We start from the raw sequence: 19,067 nt of genomic DNA, 5'->3' as shown, positions 1-19,067 counted from the left end.
AGCTTTGCTTCTGACCCCTTCTTCAGCCCCACCAGCTACTGGGAGCAAAATATCTCACCCATTCCCCTTCTCCACACATGTTCTGGCAGCTCTGGAGCTGATGGCAACGCTTGGATGGTTTCAGAGCAGCTCAGGACCCTTGCTCTCTGCCAGCCTCACTTATCACACAGCAGTAATAACTCATGAACTATCCAGAAATTCCCTGGGAACTGCATTTCCTTGTTGGTCACTTTGAGGATGGGAAAACACCCCGGTGATCCCCAGGGATCTTTGTTCTGCTCTCAGTTTTACAGCACTGAGCCTCAGCCCTGAGCTGCCACAGTGCATCCCCTCCCGAGGAATCACGAGCTGCAGTGCCAGCCCTGGAGCTGGAGCATTGATCCTCACCAAAGCAAGCCCAGGGACACACACAGCCAGCTCCCAGGCCTGCTGGACACCTAGAGCAGCCCCTCATGCTGTCCTGTCACTTGTCACTGCTGTTACAAGTCAGCCAGCACATGAGATTCCTGCTGGCAGCTCACCACAGCCAGCGGTGGGAGTTCTGCATGGGGAAGTCAGGCTTCCCACACAGAGCAGGGGCTCCAAGGCTGGGATTTAGAGGGAAGGGCTTGAGAGCAGCACCTGAGAGCTGCCCCTGCCAGCCACCCATTCCCCTGGCCAGCCTGCACCATGCTGGAGCTTTCACTTGTCACATGCCAGAAGTGAGCCACCTCCACAACCAAAATCCTTCTCCAAACTCCAAATCTGGGCACAAGCAACTAAGAGGGGTGAGACAGGAAGGGAAGCTGGAAGTTTAGGTACCAAAGAACATGGACAGGGCTCCTCTCCCAGCCCTGGGCACTCAAGGAGCCAGCACTGCACTCATCCAGGTGTCCTCAATTCCTGACATCCATCACTTCTCCAGGCTCAGCACGGCAACACTTCCACCTCAGCTCCCAGACATTCCCTCTACCAGCCCAGCCTGGAGCTCTCAGGCCCCAATGCATCCCAGAAGCTCATACCTGCTCTCAGATGGCACCTCCAGGGGCTGTCCTCTTCCCATCCCATTCCTGCAGGGCATCCATTCCTTGGAAGATGCTGTTAACAAAGAAACACACACATAGCAAAGCTAGAAACACTGACTCCATTACAGCCTCTGCTATGTCTTGGCTCCACTTTTCTCCTCCTGGACTTCATTTGGCACCTTTCATATTAGGAGGGCAAATTAGAATTTCATGCATATTTCATATACACTTAATCACTTGGCAAAGACCAAAACATTTCCCCATTAAGTGGAATTTATGCTAAATGCTGTTTCCATTAGGCACCAGTCACTGCCTGTTCTGAGGTTACACCAGTTCCCCAGGCAGCTGTGCCCTGCTAGGGGAGGTGGGGACACTGTGGCAGTGCCACAGCAGCAGGGCAGGGTCCCCAACAGCAGCCTTATCCCAAAGCTATTCCCAAAACCCATTCTGGTTAATGGGACATCAGCTGCTGCCTGTGGGGTTCTGTTTGGTGCTCCCCTGAGCCACTTGGGTCCCCACAGAGCTCTGAAAGGCTGCAAGGCAGCAAAAAACAAAAGTGTGAGGCTCATAAACCCGAGCCACTGCTGCACAACCCCTTCCTGGGAGACTTACAGCATCCTTGTGTTGCCTTCTCCTGCTTTACACCCTCTAGTAAGAGCTCCAAACCTTCCTGCTGAGCACTCCTCCCTCCCACCAGGGAGCCAAACCTTGCCTGCCTCTGGTTTGCCTTTATATAGGGACTCTGCCAAACTCAGACTGCCTGAGCTCACCCTGCTCCTCAAGGGCTAACGAAGCTCAGCTGGCTCCCCTGAACACAAACACGTTGCCCCTGCCTGGTTTTTGGGTTTCTCTTCACTCCAAAAAAGGGATCTTGCTGTCTGCTTTATCTTACAGAATAAAAAGAGATGGAGGTTTACTGCTGAGGTTAAATCAAGGTGCAGATAGGAGTCTCCTCTGGCTTTCCTGCTTTTGAAACTCCAAGGGTCAGATTTCTTGTGGAAAAAACAAAACAAAGCAAAACAAAAAACCCCAGAGAAGTACTATTAAAATTGACACTGAGGTAGTAACAAACCCCTCTTGGCTGAGAGGATCTAAAGGGCCAAGCTCTGTCTTCTAACAGTGCCCAGCTCCTGGTCACCAAAAAAGCTGCACCCAAAATAACCCACGGAGATGTGGGAGATGTGAACGGGGTTATTCTGCTTCCAGAGCAGGGGAGGGGGACAGGGAGGGCCGAGTTCCGTTCCACACCCCAGGCTGTCTGTCGGCTGTCTCAGTGAGCAGCAGCAACTCCTCCTCCTCCTCCGGCCTGTTTCCCTGCATCCTCAAACAGCGTCTCTTCCTTTTAATTTTTATTTTGTTTTCTTTTCCGGCGGGCACGCAGGGCTCCGGCTGCCTGGCTCTGTAGCTGCTGCTGCTGCTGCCTGACCTAAATCTGCAGTGAGTTCCTGGCCGGGAGCTCTGGCGGGGTTTGCCCGGAGGGGGGGTCCCTGCCCGGGCCCCTGGGGGATGCTCCGGTCCCGGGGAGATGGTCCAACCCTGGGGAATGGTCCGGCCCCAGGGTGGTCCGGCCCCAGGGATGCTTGGGCCCGGGGGATGCTCCAACCCTGGGGGATGCTCTGGCCCCGGGGATTTTCTGGCCCCAGGGATGCTCCGGCCCCGGGGAGATGGTCCAACCCTGGGGGATGCTCCGGCCCCAGGGATGCTCCAGCCCCCGGGGGATAGCCCAACCCTGGGGGATGGTCCGGCCCCAGGGATGCTCCGGCCCCGGGGATGCTCCGGCCCCAGGGATGCTCCAGCCCCGGGGATGCTCCTGCCTCGGGGGATGCTCTGGCTGGGAGATGCTCCCTGCCAGGCTTGGGGTCAGTTCTCTTTCCTCTCCTGTGAGCCTATTGCATAAGAGGGATTTGAGGGCTTCTACTTGGCTCTCCCCCCCTCTCCCCACCCGTCTCTTCCAGAATAAAGACCTTGTTTTTCCAAGTGTTTGGCTTGCTGGAGGTTAAAGCAGCCCCTTCTCCAGGCAGTGCTGCTCGCTGATCCCGGGGTCAGTGAGAGCTGCAGGGTATCAGGCCTAAGAAGGGCTTATCCCAGTATTTTTACAGCTTCCCAAGGCCCCAGCTCCGGGGTTAGAGCCCTGGGCTGAGCTGTGGCGTGCGAGGGCTCAGGCACGCACTCCTCTGCTGCATCCACGGCCGGGCTGAGCTGCTCTCCCGGCACGCCTGGCTCTCCCGGCTGTCCCTGCTGGCTGGTGACAGCCACCAGGGTTTGTCCTGCGCCGTCAGCTCCCCCTGTGCTGCTGCTGCGAGAGCTTCCCCATAGAAACCAGCGCTGTGCTGGCAGATACAGCTCACAGGAATAACGGGAATAACGGGATCATGCACGGCCCCTGTGTGTGCTGGAAACCAGCAGGGAATCACCGAGTATCCTGGGCTGGAAGGGACCCAGCCCTTGGCCCTGCACAGACACCCCAACAATCCCACCCAGAGCATCCCTGGGAGTGCTGTCCAAATGCTCCTGGAGCTCCTGGGGCTGTGCCCTGCACAGACACCCCAACAATCCCACCCGGAGCATCCCTGGGAGCAATATCCAAACAATCCTGGGGCTCCTGGGGCTGTGCCCTGCACAGACACCCCAACAATCCCAGCCTGAGCATCCCTGGGAGCAGTGTCCAAATGCTCCTGGAGCTGTGCCCTGCACAGACACCGCAACAATCCCAGCCTGAGCATCCCTGGGAGCAATATCCAAACACTCCTAGAGCTCTTGGGGCTGTGCCCATTCCCTGAGGAGTCCCCAGCACCCACTGGGGGAAGAGCCTGTCCCTGATATCCAGCTAAACCTCCCCTGAAGCAGCTCGAGGCAGTCCCTCGAGTCCTGCCACTGGTCACCAGAGAGAAGGGATTGGTGCCTGGCCCTCTGCTCCCTGTGGTCTCATCAGCCTGGATTTGAAAACACCTCCCAGTCCTTGGTTTGAGTTTTCATTCTCATCATCCCCTGAATCCTGTTTGTCTGAGGAAGAATAAAGGGAAAACTCACCCTTTTAGGCACATTCTGCCAGCGTGTTCAGGAGAGATGCTGCTGTGAATGAGTTTTCCCAAAGTCTGGTACTTCCAAGGAAGGGTGGCATGAGTGGATGTTTGCTGTCCCTCTGGGTGAGGCTGTGACTCAGGGTGTTCTCCTCCTTGGCCTTGCAGGTCAGCCTCAACGATTCCCACAATCAGATGGTCGTTCACTGGGCAGGAGAGAAGAGCAACGTGATTGTGGCCTTGGCCAGGGACAGCCTGTCCTTGCTGGGTCCCAAAAACAGCGATGTAAGTAACAGACCACGGCCCTCTCCAGGTGCACCTTCTGCTCCTGGCCCAGGCAAGGTGATGGGGGCTGCTCAGCCACAGCCTGACTTGCTCTTGTGTCCTGAGACACACAAAAAAGGCCACAAGTTTGGGTTCAGAGGCACAAAAATATTAAATATCCTCTGTGCTGCCCCGTGGGTTCAAGGCACGGTTGGGACAATCTCAAATCTTTCCCCACCTTGTCGTTCACTGAGTTTTCACCAAATCTGTCAGAAGGGAGCTCTGAACTTTGTACTTCTCATTGTGGGGCTTCTCCTTTGCAGGTTTATGTGTCCTATGACTATGGGAAGAGTTTTAAGAAGATTTCAGAGAGGTTCAGCTTCGATGGGGGGAACAGCAGCGAGGTGGCCATCGCCCAGTTCTACCACAGCCCGGCTGACAACAAGAGGGTGAGGGGGACCTGGCAGCTGGGCCTTTGTCCCTGCTGTCACAGGGAGCCTGGACACCCCTTGGGCTGTCCCTGGGGCAGAGGTGGCATGTGCCAGGCACTTCTTGTGCCTTGGTGATGGTCAGAGTGTGGTGGGAGAGGGGAAAATTCTTCTCCCCCAAAGTTTGCCCTCCCAAAGGCTCCCCTGGGATGTGCACATCATTGCTGCCAGCCTGAGCTCTGCTCTGACCTTCTGCCCTCTCTGCCCCTCCACTCCCAGTACATCTTTGTGGATGCCTTTGCCCCGTACCTCTGGATCACCACCGACTTCTGCAACACCATCCAAGGCTTCTCCATCCCCTTCAGAGCAGCAGACCTCCTCCTGCACAGCAGGAACCCCAACCTCCTCTTGGGCTTCGACAGGTCTCACCCTAAAAAACAGGTGAGCGCTTTGCTCAGGTGGGGAACCAGCATCCTGCCCTGCCCTGCCCTGCTGGGATGTTCCTGTGGCCTCTCAGAGCTGAGAGCCACCGTGCCTCGTGCAGGGCCACGTGGCCATTCAGGGAGTCTGATCTCACATGCAGAGCTGCCCAAATCTGCCAGGTCACTCCCTTCCCTAGGGTCTGTCCTGTTCTCACCTCTGGAGAGTGACGATACAACACCTGCAGGCTGCCTGTCTCATTTCCCTTCTGTTCTCCTCCATCCACGCTGCTCCCAACCACATCCATCACCCCAACCACCGTGGTCAGAACTCACCACAGAGCACTGGCAGCTGAGGCAGGATGACCTCTGCAGTGTTTCATGTGGGCCTGTGGTTTGCCTTTGGGTCCCAAATAACAAATTGCTGCCTGAATAGAAACAATTTTCTTTTTTTTCCTCTCTGGAGCTGTTGGGTAAAGATTGAAAATAATTACAGCACCTTCAAGTAGACACTGAGTAAAAACTGGAGGTGAAACAGTGGGAAATCCTTCTGGTAGAAGGCTAAAGAATGTTTGGTTTTTTTTGCTGTTTGGGTTATCTATTATTAACAGAAAAGTTGCTGTTGCTCCAGGAGCTGCCACGTGAAAAGTGAAGGGAGTAGCCATGGATGGACACATGGGGTCTCTTGAAGGATTGGGTCTGTTTGTGTCCCAGCCCTACTGGCATCTCTCACCTTTGTTGTTGCAGCTCTGGAAATCAGATGACTTTGGCCAGACCTGGATAATGATTCAGGAACACGTGAAGTCCTTTTCTTGGTAGGTATTGCACCCAGCTCCTGTCTTTCAGGAGAAGAAGGCTCCTCTCCTGCACTGTTTGCTGCCCTGTGAAAATCAAGAATCTGGGTCCCAGGGTGTGCTCCAGCCCTGCTCCCCTCACCCTGCACTGTGGGCATGTGCCAGGGCAGGGTGACAAGCGACAGCCACCCACACTGGCACCCAAGGGAGTTTCCCATCCCCCCCACCCCATCTCCCTGCTCCTGTTCCCTTCTTGTCCCGTCCCACCGTGTGCCCTGTGCTCCCAGGGGGGTTGAGCCCTACGACAAGCCCAGCACGGTGTACATCGAGCGGCACGAGCCCTCGGGGGCCTCGACCGTCATCCGCAGCACAGACTTCTTCCAGAGCCGGGAGAACAAGGAGATCATCCTGGAGGATGTGGAAGATTTCCAGCTCAGGGACAAATACATGTTTGCAACCAAGTCTGTGGTGAGTGACACGTGAGGAATTCACTGCCAAGGGTGGATGTGGCGCAGAACCACAGCGGGCAGGAGCATCTGCCAGGGGTGGTGCTGCTCTCTGCTGCACCTCACAGCCTTCAGACCTCGCTGGCTTGTCACAGAGGTGTCACCCAGCCTGCCAGCAGCTGCCACCCCCTGTGGGTTCACAGTGGTGGCTGCCCGTGCCACTCTCCCAGTGGTGTTTCCATACCCCTGCCTCAGGCAGGCTGGGCAGAAGTAGGTCAGCCTGCAGAGGGCTGGGACCTGGGAAAAACCACGGCATGGCTGGGAAGGACGTCGGGGTGGGGGTGGCAGGGGAAGGGGGATGTGGCAGCTCGGTGGTTAAAGGAGGCCGCTTGTCAGAGGAGATTACCATCAAACGTGGACCAGCTCCAAGCAGCCTAATGTGCTCCAGCCTGGAAAGAAAGCTGCATTTTCAGTCTGCTTGCCTAAGAAAAGAGGATGTGGGTGAGCAAAAGTGATCTTTTGGTCCCTCTGCAGCCAGAGCCTCTCTGTGCTTTTTACAGTTCTTGGCCAAATTCGAACAAACCTGAAAGAAAGCAAGAAAGTGTCTGTGCTTCCTCTGAGGGCCAGGCCTTTCTAGATCAGAAACAACATCGGGGGGATAAAGTCCTGATCCTTCTAGAATGCAAGGAGCAGCTTTCTTTTCAGCAGATGCATTTCTCCCCTGCAGCTGCCACCGAGTGCTTTAAGAAGGAACCCTTTATTTAGGGGTGACTGCTGGCAGAACCAGGGAGGGTTTCCTGGGCAGTAAGTGACAGGTGTGTCACCCCCGGCCCCCTGAGCGGGCACAGCGGTGTCTGACAGAGGCAGGGAACATTTGCAGAGCAATTTCAGTTTCTCAGAAGTCTCCCTTGCAGGTAGTACAGCCTGTAACTCCCAGGGCCCAGCCCCTTGGCGCTGTGCCTGCTCTGTGGTTTGCAGGAGATTTTATCGAGGGCTGGGTGCTGGTGTAGGGTGAAACACTGGGAGTGGTTTGTGTCTCTGCAGAGAAGCCACTGAGCTCAGGGACAGCATCCTGAAAGCATGAGGAGGGTTTGGGCACCATTTGGGGGTGCTTTGGAGCTTTTACTGCTTCTGGAGCACTCAGGGGCCAGCGGGCAGCAGGCGCTGCTTCCTCCTGCAGCTGTAATGATTAAACATCAATAAAATCACCCGTGTTCCACCCCACTGCTGGGAAACACCGAGACAGAGGGAGGCTGGCTGCAGATCCCTCATTTGGGAGGCACATCCCCAGTTCTGGATGAGGCACTTGCCTCCAAGCCTGGCTGCAGCAGGGGCGGTGCTGGGGGAAGGCCAGGCTGGGTGGCAGCGGCGCCCAGGGCTCTGACTTCTGCTCCTTTCCGTGGGAGGCACGGTTGCTTAGTGATACAGAGGATGGGGAAAGAGGGAAAAAAAAAAAAAAAACAAACCAAAAACCAGGCCGCTTATTTTTGGAGCCTAGATCTGGGTTTAGGTCCTCACCGTTGGCATCCTGTATGAAATAGGTTGCCCCCAGCTTTTTTACTTTCTCGGCTTCGCGCCGGCGCCTTTCGTTTTGCGCACATTGGTAAAAATAGGAAGGAAAGGTCAGTGTGCTCTGAGGAGAAAGGAGGAATTAAACCCAGCCTCCTTACCCCCACCTGACTGACCAGAAAGGACAGTTTGTCTCCTTGCTGAGCCCTGCTTGTGGCAATTTAAACCCTGAGTGGGGATCACTGCTCCCAGCATCACGCAGCTGCCACGCTTTGCCCACATGCAGGGAGGGGGAAGTCCCAGGCACTGGGTGATCCCAGTGGAGATAAGGGTGACTTTTTGGGGTGAGAGCCCCTCCTAACGTGTCCCTGTGCTCTGCACAGCGTTTGCTCGGCAGCTCACAACCCCCCTCAGTCCAGCTCTGGGTCTCCTTCAACCGCAAGCCCATGCGGGTGGCACAGTTCGTTACCAAGCATCCAATTAAGGTAAGTGGTGCTTCCCGAGCAGCTTCCCAGCTCCCTGCCTTGCCAAGGACACCCTGCAGTGCCAGCAGCAGCTCCAGATGCTGCAGGAGAGGGAAAAGAACCTTGGATGACCCTGCTGGGGGGGTGGCAGAGCAAAGGCACATGTTGGGATGATCTCGTGGTTTACACGATGACACCTGGACAGTCACTGGGGATGGGGGCTGGCAGCAAAGCCCAGATTCCAGAGAGGGGCTGATCCCACTGCTCTGACTCTGCTTTTGGGGACTTTTACCTCTTTCCATGGTGTGGGGTGCACTGGCATGACCTGGAGCATCCAATTCTTGCAGGCTGAGGAAGCCCAGGGCACCGCCAGGGCTTGCAAGGAGTCCCTGATGCATGAACAGACACGCTGTGGTGTGCCCAGGCTGGTGGGGATGAAGGAGGGCATGAGAAGCAAGCTTTGGTGCTTGGCAGAGCAGTGGGGTGCACTCCCAGCCTCAGGGGGGTCCAGAGATCAGCACACATGGGGCTTGGGGACCAACGCTGCTCTAGGGGGCTTTGCAGGGCTGAGGACGGGAACACAAAAAAACAAAGTGGAGATTTTCCACCTGCTGAGTGGAAGAAATACAAAAAGGTGGAAGCAAGATAAGAGGAAATCCAAGCCAGCCTGTGTGCACACAGACACAAAGCCTGTTCTTTGTGTCCCAAAGGAATATTACATTGCTGATGCCTCGGAGGACCAGGTATTTGTGTGTGTCAGCCACGACAACAACCGCACCAACCTCTACATCTCGGAGGCCGAGGGCCTGAAGTTCTCCCTGTCTCTAGAAAATGTGCTCTACTACAGCCCAGGGGGAGCTGGCAGCGACACCTTGGTCAGGTAAGACAGGACTTAGCAATGGTGCCCTGAATGGGGAATAATTAACTCCATGATTGCAGAAGGCTGCAATCTATTATACTAAAATTATACTATAATTCTATTCTACTATACTATATTATTCTATACTATATTATACTATATCCTACTATTTTATACTGTACTACACTATACTCTATTATGCTCTAAAATATTGTATAATATTCTTTTATACTGATTCTATTATTCTATTATATTCTATATTCTATTATTCTACTCTATTATACTCTATTATACTTTGCTATACTTACTAAGAAGCTCATCACCCTTACTGTCCAATCCAACTTTGAGTTAATTGGTCAATCCATCCAAACACCATCCAGTGTCCAATTAGGAAATTACCCCATGGTAAACAAATCTCCATAACTCATTCCACATGTGCACAACAACACATGCAGTGAGTGGAGATAAGAATTGCTTATCATCCTTTTCTCTGAGCTTTCTCCCAGCTTCCCAGGAAAATCCTGGGAGAGAGCTGTCTCTCACTGCTCAGAGGATGTGTGATCACCACAAGGACTCACCCCGTGGCCAATGAGAACATCGACCAAAATCCGCGATTTTTGGCTGTGCCGGATCAGCGCGCTACCTTTGCCTGCCAATTCCCCACATCCCCAGACTTAGGGGAAGGGGTTCAATTCCCATTTCCCTGACCCCACAGGTACTTTGCCAACGAGCCCTTCGCAGATTTCCACCGTGTGGAAGGCGTGCGGGGCGTCTACATCGCCACGCTGATCAACGGCTCCTTCAGCGAGGAGAACATTCACTCCATCATCACCTTCGACAAGGGCGGCACCTGGGAGCTGCTCCAGCCCCCCACACAGACCCAGTATGGGGAGCACATGGACTGCCAGGTACCATGGTGTGGTGGGACAAGGAGAACACCCCCAAAAGTGGCATTTGGGGATGTGGTTTATTAGTGGTGGGCTTGGTTTGGAGAACATTCACTCCATCATCACCTTCGACAAGGGCGGCACCTGGGAGCTGCTCCAGCCCCCCACACAGACCCAGTATGGGGAGCACATGGACTGCCAGGTACCATGGTGTGGTGGGACAAGGAGAAGACCCCCAAAAGTGGCATCTGGGGAATTATTAGTGGTGGCCTTGGTGATCTTGGAGGTGATTTCACTCTACGAAGAGAGGTTGAAACAGCAATGCCAGCACAAAGCAGTCCCTCCAGGCCTTTCCAAGCAGAGAGGGCTGCACTAGCCAGGATGAGGGATGGATGTTAATCCGCTGTTCTGCTTTCCCAGTTGTCCCAGGGCTGCTCTCTCCACCTGGCCCAGCGCCTGAGCCAGCTGCTGAATTTCCAGCTGCGCAGGATGCCCATCCTCTCCAAGGAGTCGGCGCCAGGACTGATCATTGCCACTGGTACTGCTTTTCCCTTGGCCTGGGGGCTGTTGTTGCCAGGCAGTATTTAGTTTGTACAAGCAGGTTATAAAATGCAATTAAATGGTGCATTTTGCTGTCCTTTCTCTGCTGCAGTCCCCATACAGTAATTACAGAATGAACATTTCACTGCAGCACAGAGATGTGAGAAACCTGCTCTGTTCTGATCCTCTTTCCTGATCCTCGTGAAGGGCTTCTTTAAGATTCAGAAATTCCTGTTTGTCTCGCTCTGTTACTGAAGAAAGCACACATTTTGTTTAATCATGTTTGTAGCCATGGGTTTTTCCCCCATCTGCTTTTCAAACTTGAAATAGTCCTTGAAATATTTGCTTTTGAAGGGATTAATTTATAGTGTGAAAAATCATCTCCTCAATCACAGATAAAAATAGTTTGGAGGTGTCTGGCTTCCTTTTAAGCAATCCCTTTGCATTCCTCAAGAAGGATGATTTCTCTCATTCTCCCAGGCTCTGTTGGCAAGAACATGGCAAGGAAAACCAATGTTTATGTCTCGAGCAGTGCTGGAGCAAGGTGGAGAGAGGTAAGGCTGCTCTTACACCTGCCAGATTGGCCAGCGTGGTGGGGGAACAGGAAGAATTTTGGCTGCAATATAAATGAGTTACATTAAAGGTGATTTCATGTGAACACAAGAGCTGGAAGGTGCTCAATGCCTTCAGTGAGGGAAAAAAGTTTTTAGAGGAAGGATCAGGTGTGGGTTGGTTGGAGATAAACCTCTGGTGTGGATGGTGGATTCAGACACAGGAGAGCTCCCTCCTCTGATTTTCCTTTACTCCTGGCAGGATTTTTCCTCAGCACGGGGCATTTGGTGTCTTTGAGATGGGACTGACAGCCAGGACTTCGTGTGTGAGAGGGTTTGGAGAGGCTCTGGCTTCTTCCAGAGAAATGGGAAGAAGCTCCCATTTCCCCTCGGTTCATGGGGAGTGTGCTGCTGTTTACTGAGTGGATGTTCTGGTCTGTGGCAGTGTTTGTGGTGTGCCTGTGCACTCTGCAGCCAGTGTAATGTGGTATTCCAACATCTGCAAGCTATTAAATCCTGGGAGCTGAGCAGCCTCCTTCTCCCCCGCGAGTGCTGCGCGGTCAGGGTGAGGTCTGGGCAGCTGCACTGGGGCTGGGGACATGCCACAGGTCTGGCTGGTGCCAAAGGTGGTTCAGAGGCTGCTCCTGACTCCAAACCCAGCTGGAGAGCAGCTGTGGGGACCCTGCAGCCAGGCAGCAGCTGGCAGATAGGGCAGGGTATCCAAAATCAGAGACTTTCAGGTGCCAAGCTCCAAAGGTTTGCCTTGGAGTGCAGTTAAAACATTCTGAGGAAGTGTTGACCCAAAGCTCCTGACTGATCTTTTCATCATGAGCAGAGGTGCAGAATGACCCAGCAGTGGAGCTGAGAAGCAGCACCACAGCTCCTCCTGCTCAGCTTTGGCCAGCAGCAGGCTGGGAGGCTCTGCAGATCACTGGGGTGATTTCACAGCCCAGAGAAGAAAAGAACAATGCATTCAGTGCCCTGAATGTCCCCAAGTGTGACAGCATGTCCTGTGAGCAGGGTCTGGCAGGGACATGCTCCTTGTTTTCATCCTGGGGTGCTCTGGGCTCCCTGGATGGGAAAGCAAAGCTGATTGTGTGCTGGAGGTGTAGGTGAGCGTGAGATCCAAGCTTCTTGCCATGGATGAATTGTCTCCAGGGCTTGTTTCTGCATGCCATGGCCCCACTTCTCTCTGAACATTCACAAATCCTTCCACAGCCTGAGGGCCAACTTCTCTGCTGTCCTGAGATGGCCACCAGTCACTGCTGGGTGTCAGGAAAGCCTCACAGAGGTGACAAAGGAGAGGAGGAGTGATGGACTCTGGTTTTCTGTCATGGTGCTTCTTCCACTGATTCTTTCCCCACACAGAGCACAGGAGGAGCAGAGTCCAGGGCTCGGGGCAGCTTTTACACATATCTCTAAGGGGAAATGGGCTGGCTGTTCTCATCTGCAGAGGGTGTCCCATAAACACTCGAATCTCTGGTGCCTCCAGATACCTGATTTGGCCAAGGCTGAAGCATTAGCTTGGCTCAGGCAGAGTTTCTGACAAAGCCATTTTCCCTTCACTCAGCAGAGCTCTGATCACCCCTCAGCACTGTCTCTCTTCCAGGCTCTGTCTGGACCCCACTACTACACCTGGGGTGACCACGGTGGAATTCTGGTGGCCATTGCCCAAGGCACCGAGACCGACCAGCTCAAGTGAGTGTCGGGGCACAGGGACTGCTCTGCTGCTTGGCTGGGCATGGCAGAGAGTGCCCTGCAGCAGGACAGCAGGACATGCCCCTGGCATCTCTCCCAGTCTCCTTTTCTGTGCAGGTACAGCACAAACGAAGGGGAAACCTGGAAAGTGTTCACGTTCTCGGAGAAGCCGGTGTTTGTGTACGGCCTCCTGACCGAGCCCGGCGAGAAGAGCACCATTTTCACCATCTTTGGCTCCTACAAGGAGAATGGCCACAGCTGGCTGATCCTGCAGATCAACACCACTGACGTGCTGGGTAAGGGGACGGGTGGCAGAGCCATCTCTGGGGTGGCTCTGCAGGTAGGAGAGAGGGCATCTCCTCCTGCCTTGTCCCAAGTGTCTCACATCCACGTGGACACAGCTGCTGAAGGCACTCGTGTGCCCTGTGCTCTCCCTGTATTCCTTCCCTCCTCATTGAGGAATTTGTTGAAAAGGAAAAGAGAGAGAAAAAAAAAATTCCTTCTGAAGGCTTGTGCCTATGAATGTTTTATAACCCATTTCAGCTTTGATTGCGAGGCAGCATTTTAATCAAAGCGCAGTTAAACCCAGCAGAGGAATTTGCTTGACTAAAATTTATCACCGATTCCCTTGACGTTTTGTTGGGAACGGATCTGTTTGGTAACCAGAACGACTTCATTCAGATTCCCTGTCACTGCCACGGAGCTGCCTGTTCCCTCCTGTCACCGCGTGCCGCCGCACGCTCCCAGCTGGAGCTCTCCTTGCCTTCCCTTCCCCGTGGGACAGGGCTGGGGCCTTGCTCTTTGGGGGAAGTTTTGTGCCAGGGGAGGGTGGGGAGGGGAGGGAATCACAGAATGAACTAGGTGGGAAAAGAATTTTAGTTGGAAAAGCCCCAACACATCCTCATCAACTAAACCCTGCCACGAGTACCACGTCCAGTTTTGTTTTAAACACCTCCAGGGATGGTGACTCCATCCTCTCCCTGGGCAGGTGATTCCAGTGCCCAATCCCTCTTTCAGTGAAGAGTTTTCCCCTGATGTCCAACCTAAACTTCCTCTGGCACAGCTTAGGGCTGTGCCCTCTTGTTCTGTCAGTGTTTGCCTGGGACAAGAGGCATTCCTGTGGTGTGGGGCTGGATGCCAGCACGCCTGGCACTCCTGGGTACCCAGGGACATCAGCATCTCTCTGCCTTTAAACCTGGGGCGCTGCAAATGCTGCACCTTTCTGCAGCCCAACCTTGTTTCTCCTCTCAGGGGTCCCTTGCACAGAGAATGACTACAAGCTGTGGTCACCCTCGGACGAGCGAGGCAATGAGTGTTTGCTGGGGCATAAAACCGTTTTCAAAAGGAGGACTCCTCATGCGACCTGCTTCAATGGGGAGGACTTTGACAGGCCTGTCATGGTCTCCAACTGCTCTTGTACGAGGGAGGACTTTGAATGGTAAAATACCAATTAATTTCTTCTAGTCTGGATTGTAAATCCAAGATAAGTATCTGTGACCAATCGCTCCGAGTGAACAAACATCCAATTTATGCAGCTCGGAATGTCGCTGCTTCATTTTATAGCAGAGAGGAAACTAAACAGACTGAAAACATCCTTTCATTAATAACAGCGCATGAGACTTAATTAATGTCTTTAGAGCCTTTTGGGAGCCTCTGAAAGGTTCCACGGAAAAGGGAAGTATTGTTAATCCATCACCTTCCAAAGGAGAATGGGTAATTTCCCATCACAGACAGAGATCCACTAAATTTCTTTATGATTCTGTAGCCACAGGGGTGCAGCTGGCCCTGCTGTTGCCCTTTGACTGCAATTCCCACAATCCTGACACTGCTTTCAGGATCAGGAAACACGCTCTGGCAAACTGATGCAAAGGTTTGGGGTTAGAAAGGGAGCTGCTTTTCAGGGCCTGAGCTTTCAGTGGAGCTCACACCAGGCTGCTCCTGTCTGATGCTGAGCCCAAGTCTGGCTCACCACGAGCAGACTGAGAGCAGAGCTGGTGGGAGCCTGCCTCAGAATTCAGCCCTGGGCTCCCTGTAGAATCCCACTGACAAAACCTCTCTCCCCCACAGCGTTTTCCAAAGAACTGTAACTCCCATTTTGCCAGCAGGACCAGCCAAGAGACAGAGCAGTGACCCGAGCCAGCTCAGCAGCAGCACTGGGGCTCGCAGCCAGCTTCGCAGAGCACACTGGCTCAGCTCTGCCTCACCTTCCCCAGCCTGCACAGCCACTGGCAAAGCCGATTTGCAAAGTGTTCTTGAATCATCCTGTCTGCCTGGGAGATGTTCTGAGCAGCTAAATACTGATAATAAACGAAGGGTCACTTTGGGTTCTTAAAAATTCTAGGCAAAAATAGACTCATGGTGTGGCATGGCTGCATTTTTTGCTTTTCCCTGTCCCTCCCTGCATCTTTCTTCTCCTTGCAGTGATTTTGGCTTCAAGCTGAGCGATGACTTGTCCTTAGAAGTTTGTGTCCCTGACCCTGAGTTTGCTGGGAAGCCCTATGACCCACCAGTCCCTTGCCCTGTTGGCTCAACCTACAGGAAGACTCGAGGGTATGTGCTGTGCTTGGGAGGGCAGCCTGATATTCCAAGTGCTGGAATTTATCTTACTGGTGATTAAAAAAACCCCAAACAACCACAAAACCCACAAGAGTGGCAGCAAACAAACGGCATGTTAGGACACACATGGCAATTAAACACCACAGCTTATTCTGGCTGCACAGGGTGGTTTGTTCACAGTTTTTTCCATGGAATAAAGTGCCTGGCTCTGTGTGTTGCAGCTACAGGAAGATCTCTGGGGACACTTGCACGGGTGGAGACGTCGAGTCGCGGCTGGAGGGGGAGCTGGTGCCGTGCCCGCTGGCGGGTGAGTGTGTGCAGGAGCTGCTCTGGGCACAAGGGCTCCATTCATAAAACCTTTGGCTGGTGCCTCAGGGACCAGGCACCGAGTCCCAGAGGGCTCTCAGACAAAACCTGTGACACAGGAGCCTGGGTGGGTTACAAATCGCCCTCTCCTGTCCTGTGGCCGGAGCTTCTGAGGGTCCTGCTCAGGAGCAGTGTCTGCCCACAGTGCAGAGCCCTCTGAAGCCCCCAGGGGCAGGCTGCAAGCAGGAACCCCTTCACCCTGGTCACGTCCTTGCTGTAGCTGGCTTGAACCCAACCAGAAAGACAGGAATTAGATCAAAGACACCCCCATCCTTGGGAAGGTCCCCTTGGGAAGGTCCCGCTCTGAGACAGCCACCGTGTGCAGCTGAACGATGGCCCCTTGGGGCCAGACCAGGACAGACCTTCATCCCTCACACCTCAGAATTCACCCCTCCATCCTTATTTTCTCCTCTGGAACGTACAAGGCACTGTAGCAGTCCCGTGCCCCTGTGCTGCCAGAGTTATTTGCATTCTGCTCATTAGAGCTTTAATTTAATCTGCCGTCACAAGCTGCGTGATCAGCATTGCTGCTTGCTGCAGCTCCAGAGTCTCAGGCAGGGCAGGGGCTTGTGGAAGGGCTGGGGAACTGAGCAGAGCAGCCAGACCCACCAGCAGCAGGTTCCCCTACACTGCCCTAAAATTTTTCAGCGTGCAAAAGATATTCCAGGTGTGGAACAGCACGGGGAAGCATCCCCTGTGCTGGGACTCCTGCCAGCTCTGCACTCAGCTTTACTCCTGACATGTTATTCACCCCTCTGAGCCCTCTTGAGCTATTTGGAGAGCTGTGTTGGGCATGCTGAGAAGAGCCCTGCTGATTGCAAAGTAAACCTGCTGTCCCCACCGGGCTGCCCTTTGAAGTGCTGTGTTCCCAGAGATCGTCTGGGGACCCGTGCTGGCTCGCTCATGGTAACACTTTCATGTACAGGATCTGTTTCATATCTCCCTATAATCTCATTAGGGATGCACAGCCAGAGTTACTTACTGACATTAACTCTACTCATTAATAGCATTATTGGACTTGACTGGTGGTGGGATAATGCCCGGGAGACTTTGTCCTGGACCAGGATCCCATTACCTGGATTCGGCTCCATTGGGAAACCAAACCCACTCTGGGATATTTCCTGGGGCCAGTGTCCCTGAGGACTTGCAGAGTTGCATCATTCCCACTCTTTTTAATGTTGGGTTTTTTTTAAGGAGGAGGAGATCAGTATTTTGTTTCTTATTGTCAGCACTAAAGTGGGAAGAAAGGGGTAGGGCAGGTTCTGTGCCTCCTCCTCCTCCTCCTCCTCCTGGACCAGACAATGCCCACAGTGTGTGCCCAGCCCCATGTGAGGCTATTACCACATTCCCATTAACCTAATCCCACTGAGACAAAAGCTCTTTCCCTCCCCGAGGTGCTAACCAGGGGTGAAAAACACCTGCTATTTTCTTCCTTTTGCCCCTCGAGTTAGCCAAAAACGACCACTAAATAAGACGTTGTTGTTGCAGAGGAGAACGAGTTCATCCTCTACGCCACCCGCTACTCCATCCACCGCTACGACCTGGCCTCGGGCGTCAGCGAGGAGCTGCCCCTGGCCGGGCTCAGGGGGGCTGTGGCCCTGGATTTTGACTACGAGCACAACTGCCTCTACTGGGCTGATGTCACTCTGGACATCATCCAGGTGAGCTGGGAGCAGGGAGGCATCACCTCCTTGCCACCCGGGGGTTGCATCCACACCCTGAAATGCAAATGTTTGTCCTGGTGCTCCTCCCCTCCGAGCTGTCTGTCCCCTGACCTTCAGGCTTCAGGCAGTTCCTCGTCTTTTATTCTGATTGGTTTTATTTTTTCCCCCAGCGTCTCTGTCTCAACGGCAGCTCTGGGCAGGAAATAATCATAAGCACTGGGTTGGAAACAGTGGAAGCTTTGGCTTTTGAGCCTCTCAGCCAGCTGCTCTACTGGGTCAACGCTGGGATTCCCAAAATCGAGGTACAGCTCTGCACCCCTGGCAGTGCATATTTTATTAAGGAGCAATAATTGCCTGCCACAGATTTTGTGTCGCTTTAAGCAGCGCCAGTAGCAAACACACCTGTCCTGGCTTTGGTTTTGGGTCCAGGTTGCCAATCCAGATGGAGACCTGAGACTGACTGTCCTCAACTCCTCGATACTGGAGCGGCCCAGAGCCCTGGCTCTGGTTCCCCGAGAAGGGTAAGAAAGGAAACATCACAAACATTTCCCTGCTATTCCCAAGGAAAACTGCTGCTCCTTCACCACTGCCTCCTCAGGGAGGACAGCCTGGCAAGGTGAAACTGGGGACAGGCACAGCACAGTCCTGGCCTGTGGATCCCACTGTCACCACTGCATCCCCAACCATGGCACAGCTCCCTCAGAGCACAGATCACCAACTGTTAATTCCCTCCTGCCCATACATATCCATTAGTAAATAACTTTTCGTGCCCGTAAAACTGGTCTGGTCAGTGGGGGAAGCTGCGGTGATGCGTGAGAAACTGAGCTCTGCTCCAGTTCAAGAGCCAAATCCCAGTTACATCTTTTTGGGGTTTGGCCTCAGCTGCGAATGTAAGCTCTGACAAAGCAAAGCAGTTCATGGCAAGGTAACCTGCAGCTGCACTCCCACCACAGAGCTCGCAGCTCCAAAGCCTCTGTGCTGCTCAGAAGTCTGCTGGTGGTGTTCATTAGAATTGCAGAGCTCCCTGTTCAAAGGCATGTCGAGCAAGAGGCGCGGAATGTGGAGCATTCCAACCTCTGCCTCTCCTAACCCGGATCCTTTTGATGAGCTGCTCTGTGTGGATTTAGAGTAACCTCTCTCCTGCTGCCAGGCTGATGTTCTGGACAGACTGGGGGGACTCCAGGGCTGGCATCTACAGAAGTGACATGGACGGGTCTCTGGCCGGGTGCATCGTCTCGGAGGGCGTGCGCTGGCCCAACGGCATTTCCGTGGATGACCACTGGATCTACTGGACTGAAGCCTACATGGACAGGATCGAGAGGGTGGATTTCAATGGCATGCAGAGATCTGTGATCCTGGACAGCCTCCCTCACCCCTATGCCATTGCTGTATTTAAGGTTTGTTTTCCCCGTTGTCATTTTTTCTGTAGCACGCGGGCTCTGAGGCTGGTGCTGGAGGAGCACAGAGCACACTGAATTTGAAGGATAGGGATGTGATTTGGAGCAGGCATGGCATCCTGTCTCTCTGTCTGCTTCCCTGAAACATTCCCACAAATCCCTGAAAGGAGCAGGCAAGTGCAGCCCGATCCAGAACCAACA

General features: G+C 53.7%; 1 protein-coding gene across 2 annotated transcripts in view; it reads left to right on the top strand.

The window, feature by feature from the left end:
• Positions 1-19,067, top strand: part of SORL1 (sortilin related receptor 1) — a 53,447-nt gene that overhangs the window by 6,058 nt on the left and 28,322 nt on the right. For both annotated transcript variants that reach the window (XM_050983664.1, XM_050983663.1), the window contains exons 2-20: positions 4,193-4,309; positions 4,612-4,737; positions 4,996-5,157; positions 5,883-5,950; positions 6,217-6,397; positions 8,268-8,369; positions 9,059-9,228; positions 9,923-10,115; positions 10,515-10,632; positions 11,115-11,188; positions 12,795-12,883; positions 13,001-13,179; positions 14,135-14,321; positions 15,305-15,433; positions 15,661-15,746; positions 17,294-17,466; positions 17,640-17,771; positions 17,899-17,990; positions 18,620-18,866. In XM_050983664.1, the coding sequence (XP_050839621.1) occupies positions 4,193-4,309; positions 4,612-4,737; positions 4,996-5,157; positions 5,883-5,950; positions 6,217-6,397; positions 8,268-8,369; positions 9,059-9,228; positions 9,923-10,115; positions 10,515-10,632; positions 11,115-11,188; positions 12,795-12,883; positions 13,001-13,179; positions 14,135-14,321; positions 15,305-15,433; positions 15,661-15,746; positions 17,294-17,466; positions 17,640-17,771; positions 17,899-17,990; positions 18,620-18,866 (2,625 nt within the window). The remainder of the gene's footprint in view (positions 1-4,192; positions 4,310-4,611; positions 4,738-4,995; positions 5,158-5,882; positions 5,951-6,216; positions 6,398-8,267; positions 8,370-9,058; positions 9,229-9,922; positions 10,116-10,514; positions 10,633-11,114; positions 11,189-12,794; positions 12,884-13,000; positions 13,180-14,134; positions 14,322-15,304; positions 15,434-15,660; positions 15,747-17,293; positions 17,467-17,639; positions 17,772-17,898; positions 17,991-18,619; positions 18,867-19,067) is intronic.

This window comes from Serinus canaria, chromosome 24, assembly GCF_022539315.1.
Source record: "Serinus canaria isolate serCan28SL12 chromosome 24, serCan2020, whole genome shotgun sequence".
Classification (NCBI taxonomy): domain Eukaryota; kingdom Metazoa; phylum Chordata; class Aves; order Passeriformes; family Fringillidae; genus Serinus; species Serinus canaria.
Note: the sequence above shows the minus strand (reverse complement) of the source record. Positions and strands in the feature narration are given on the sequence as shown.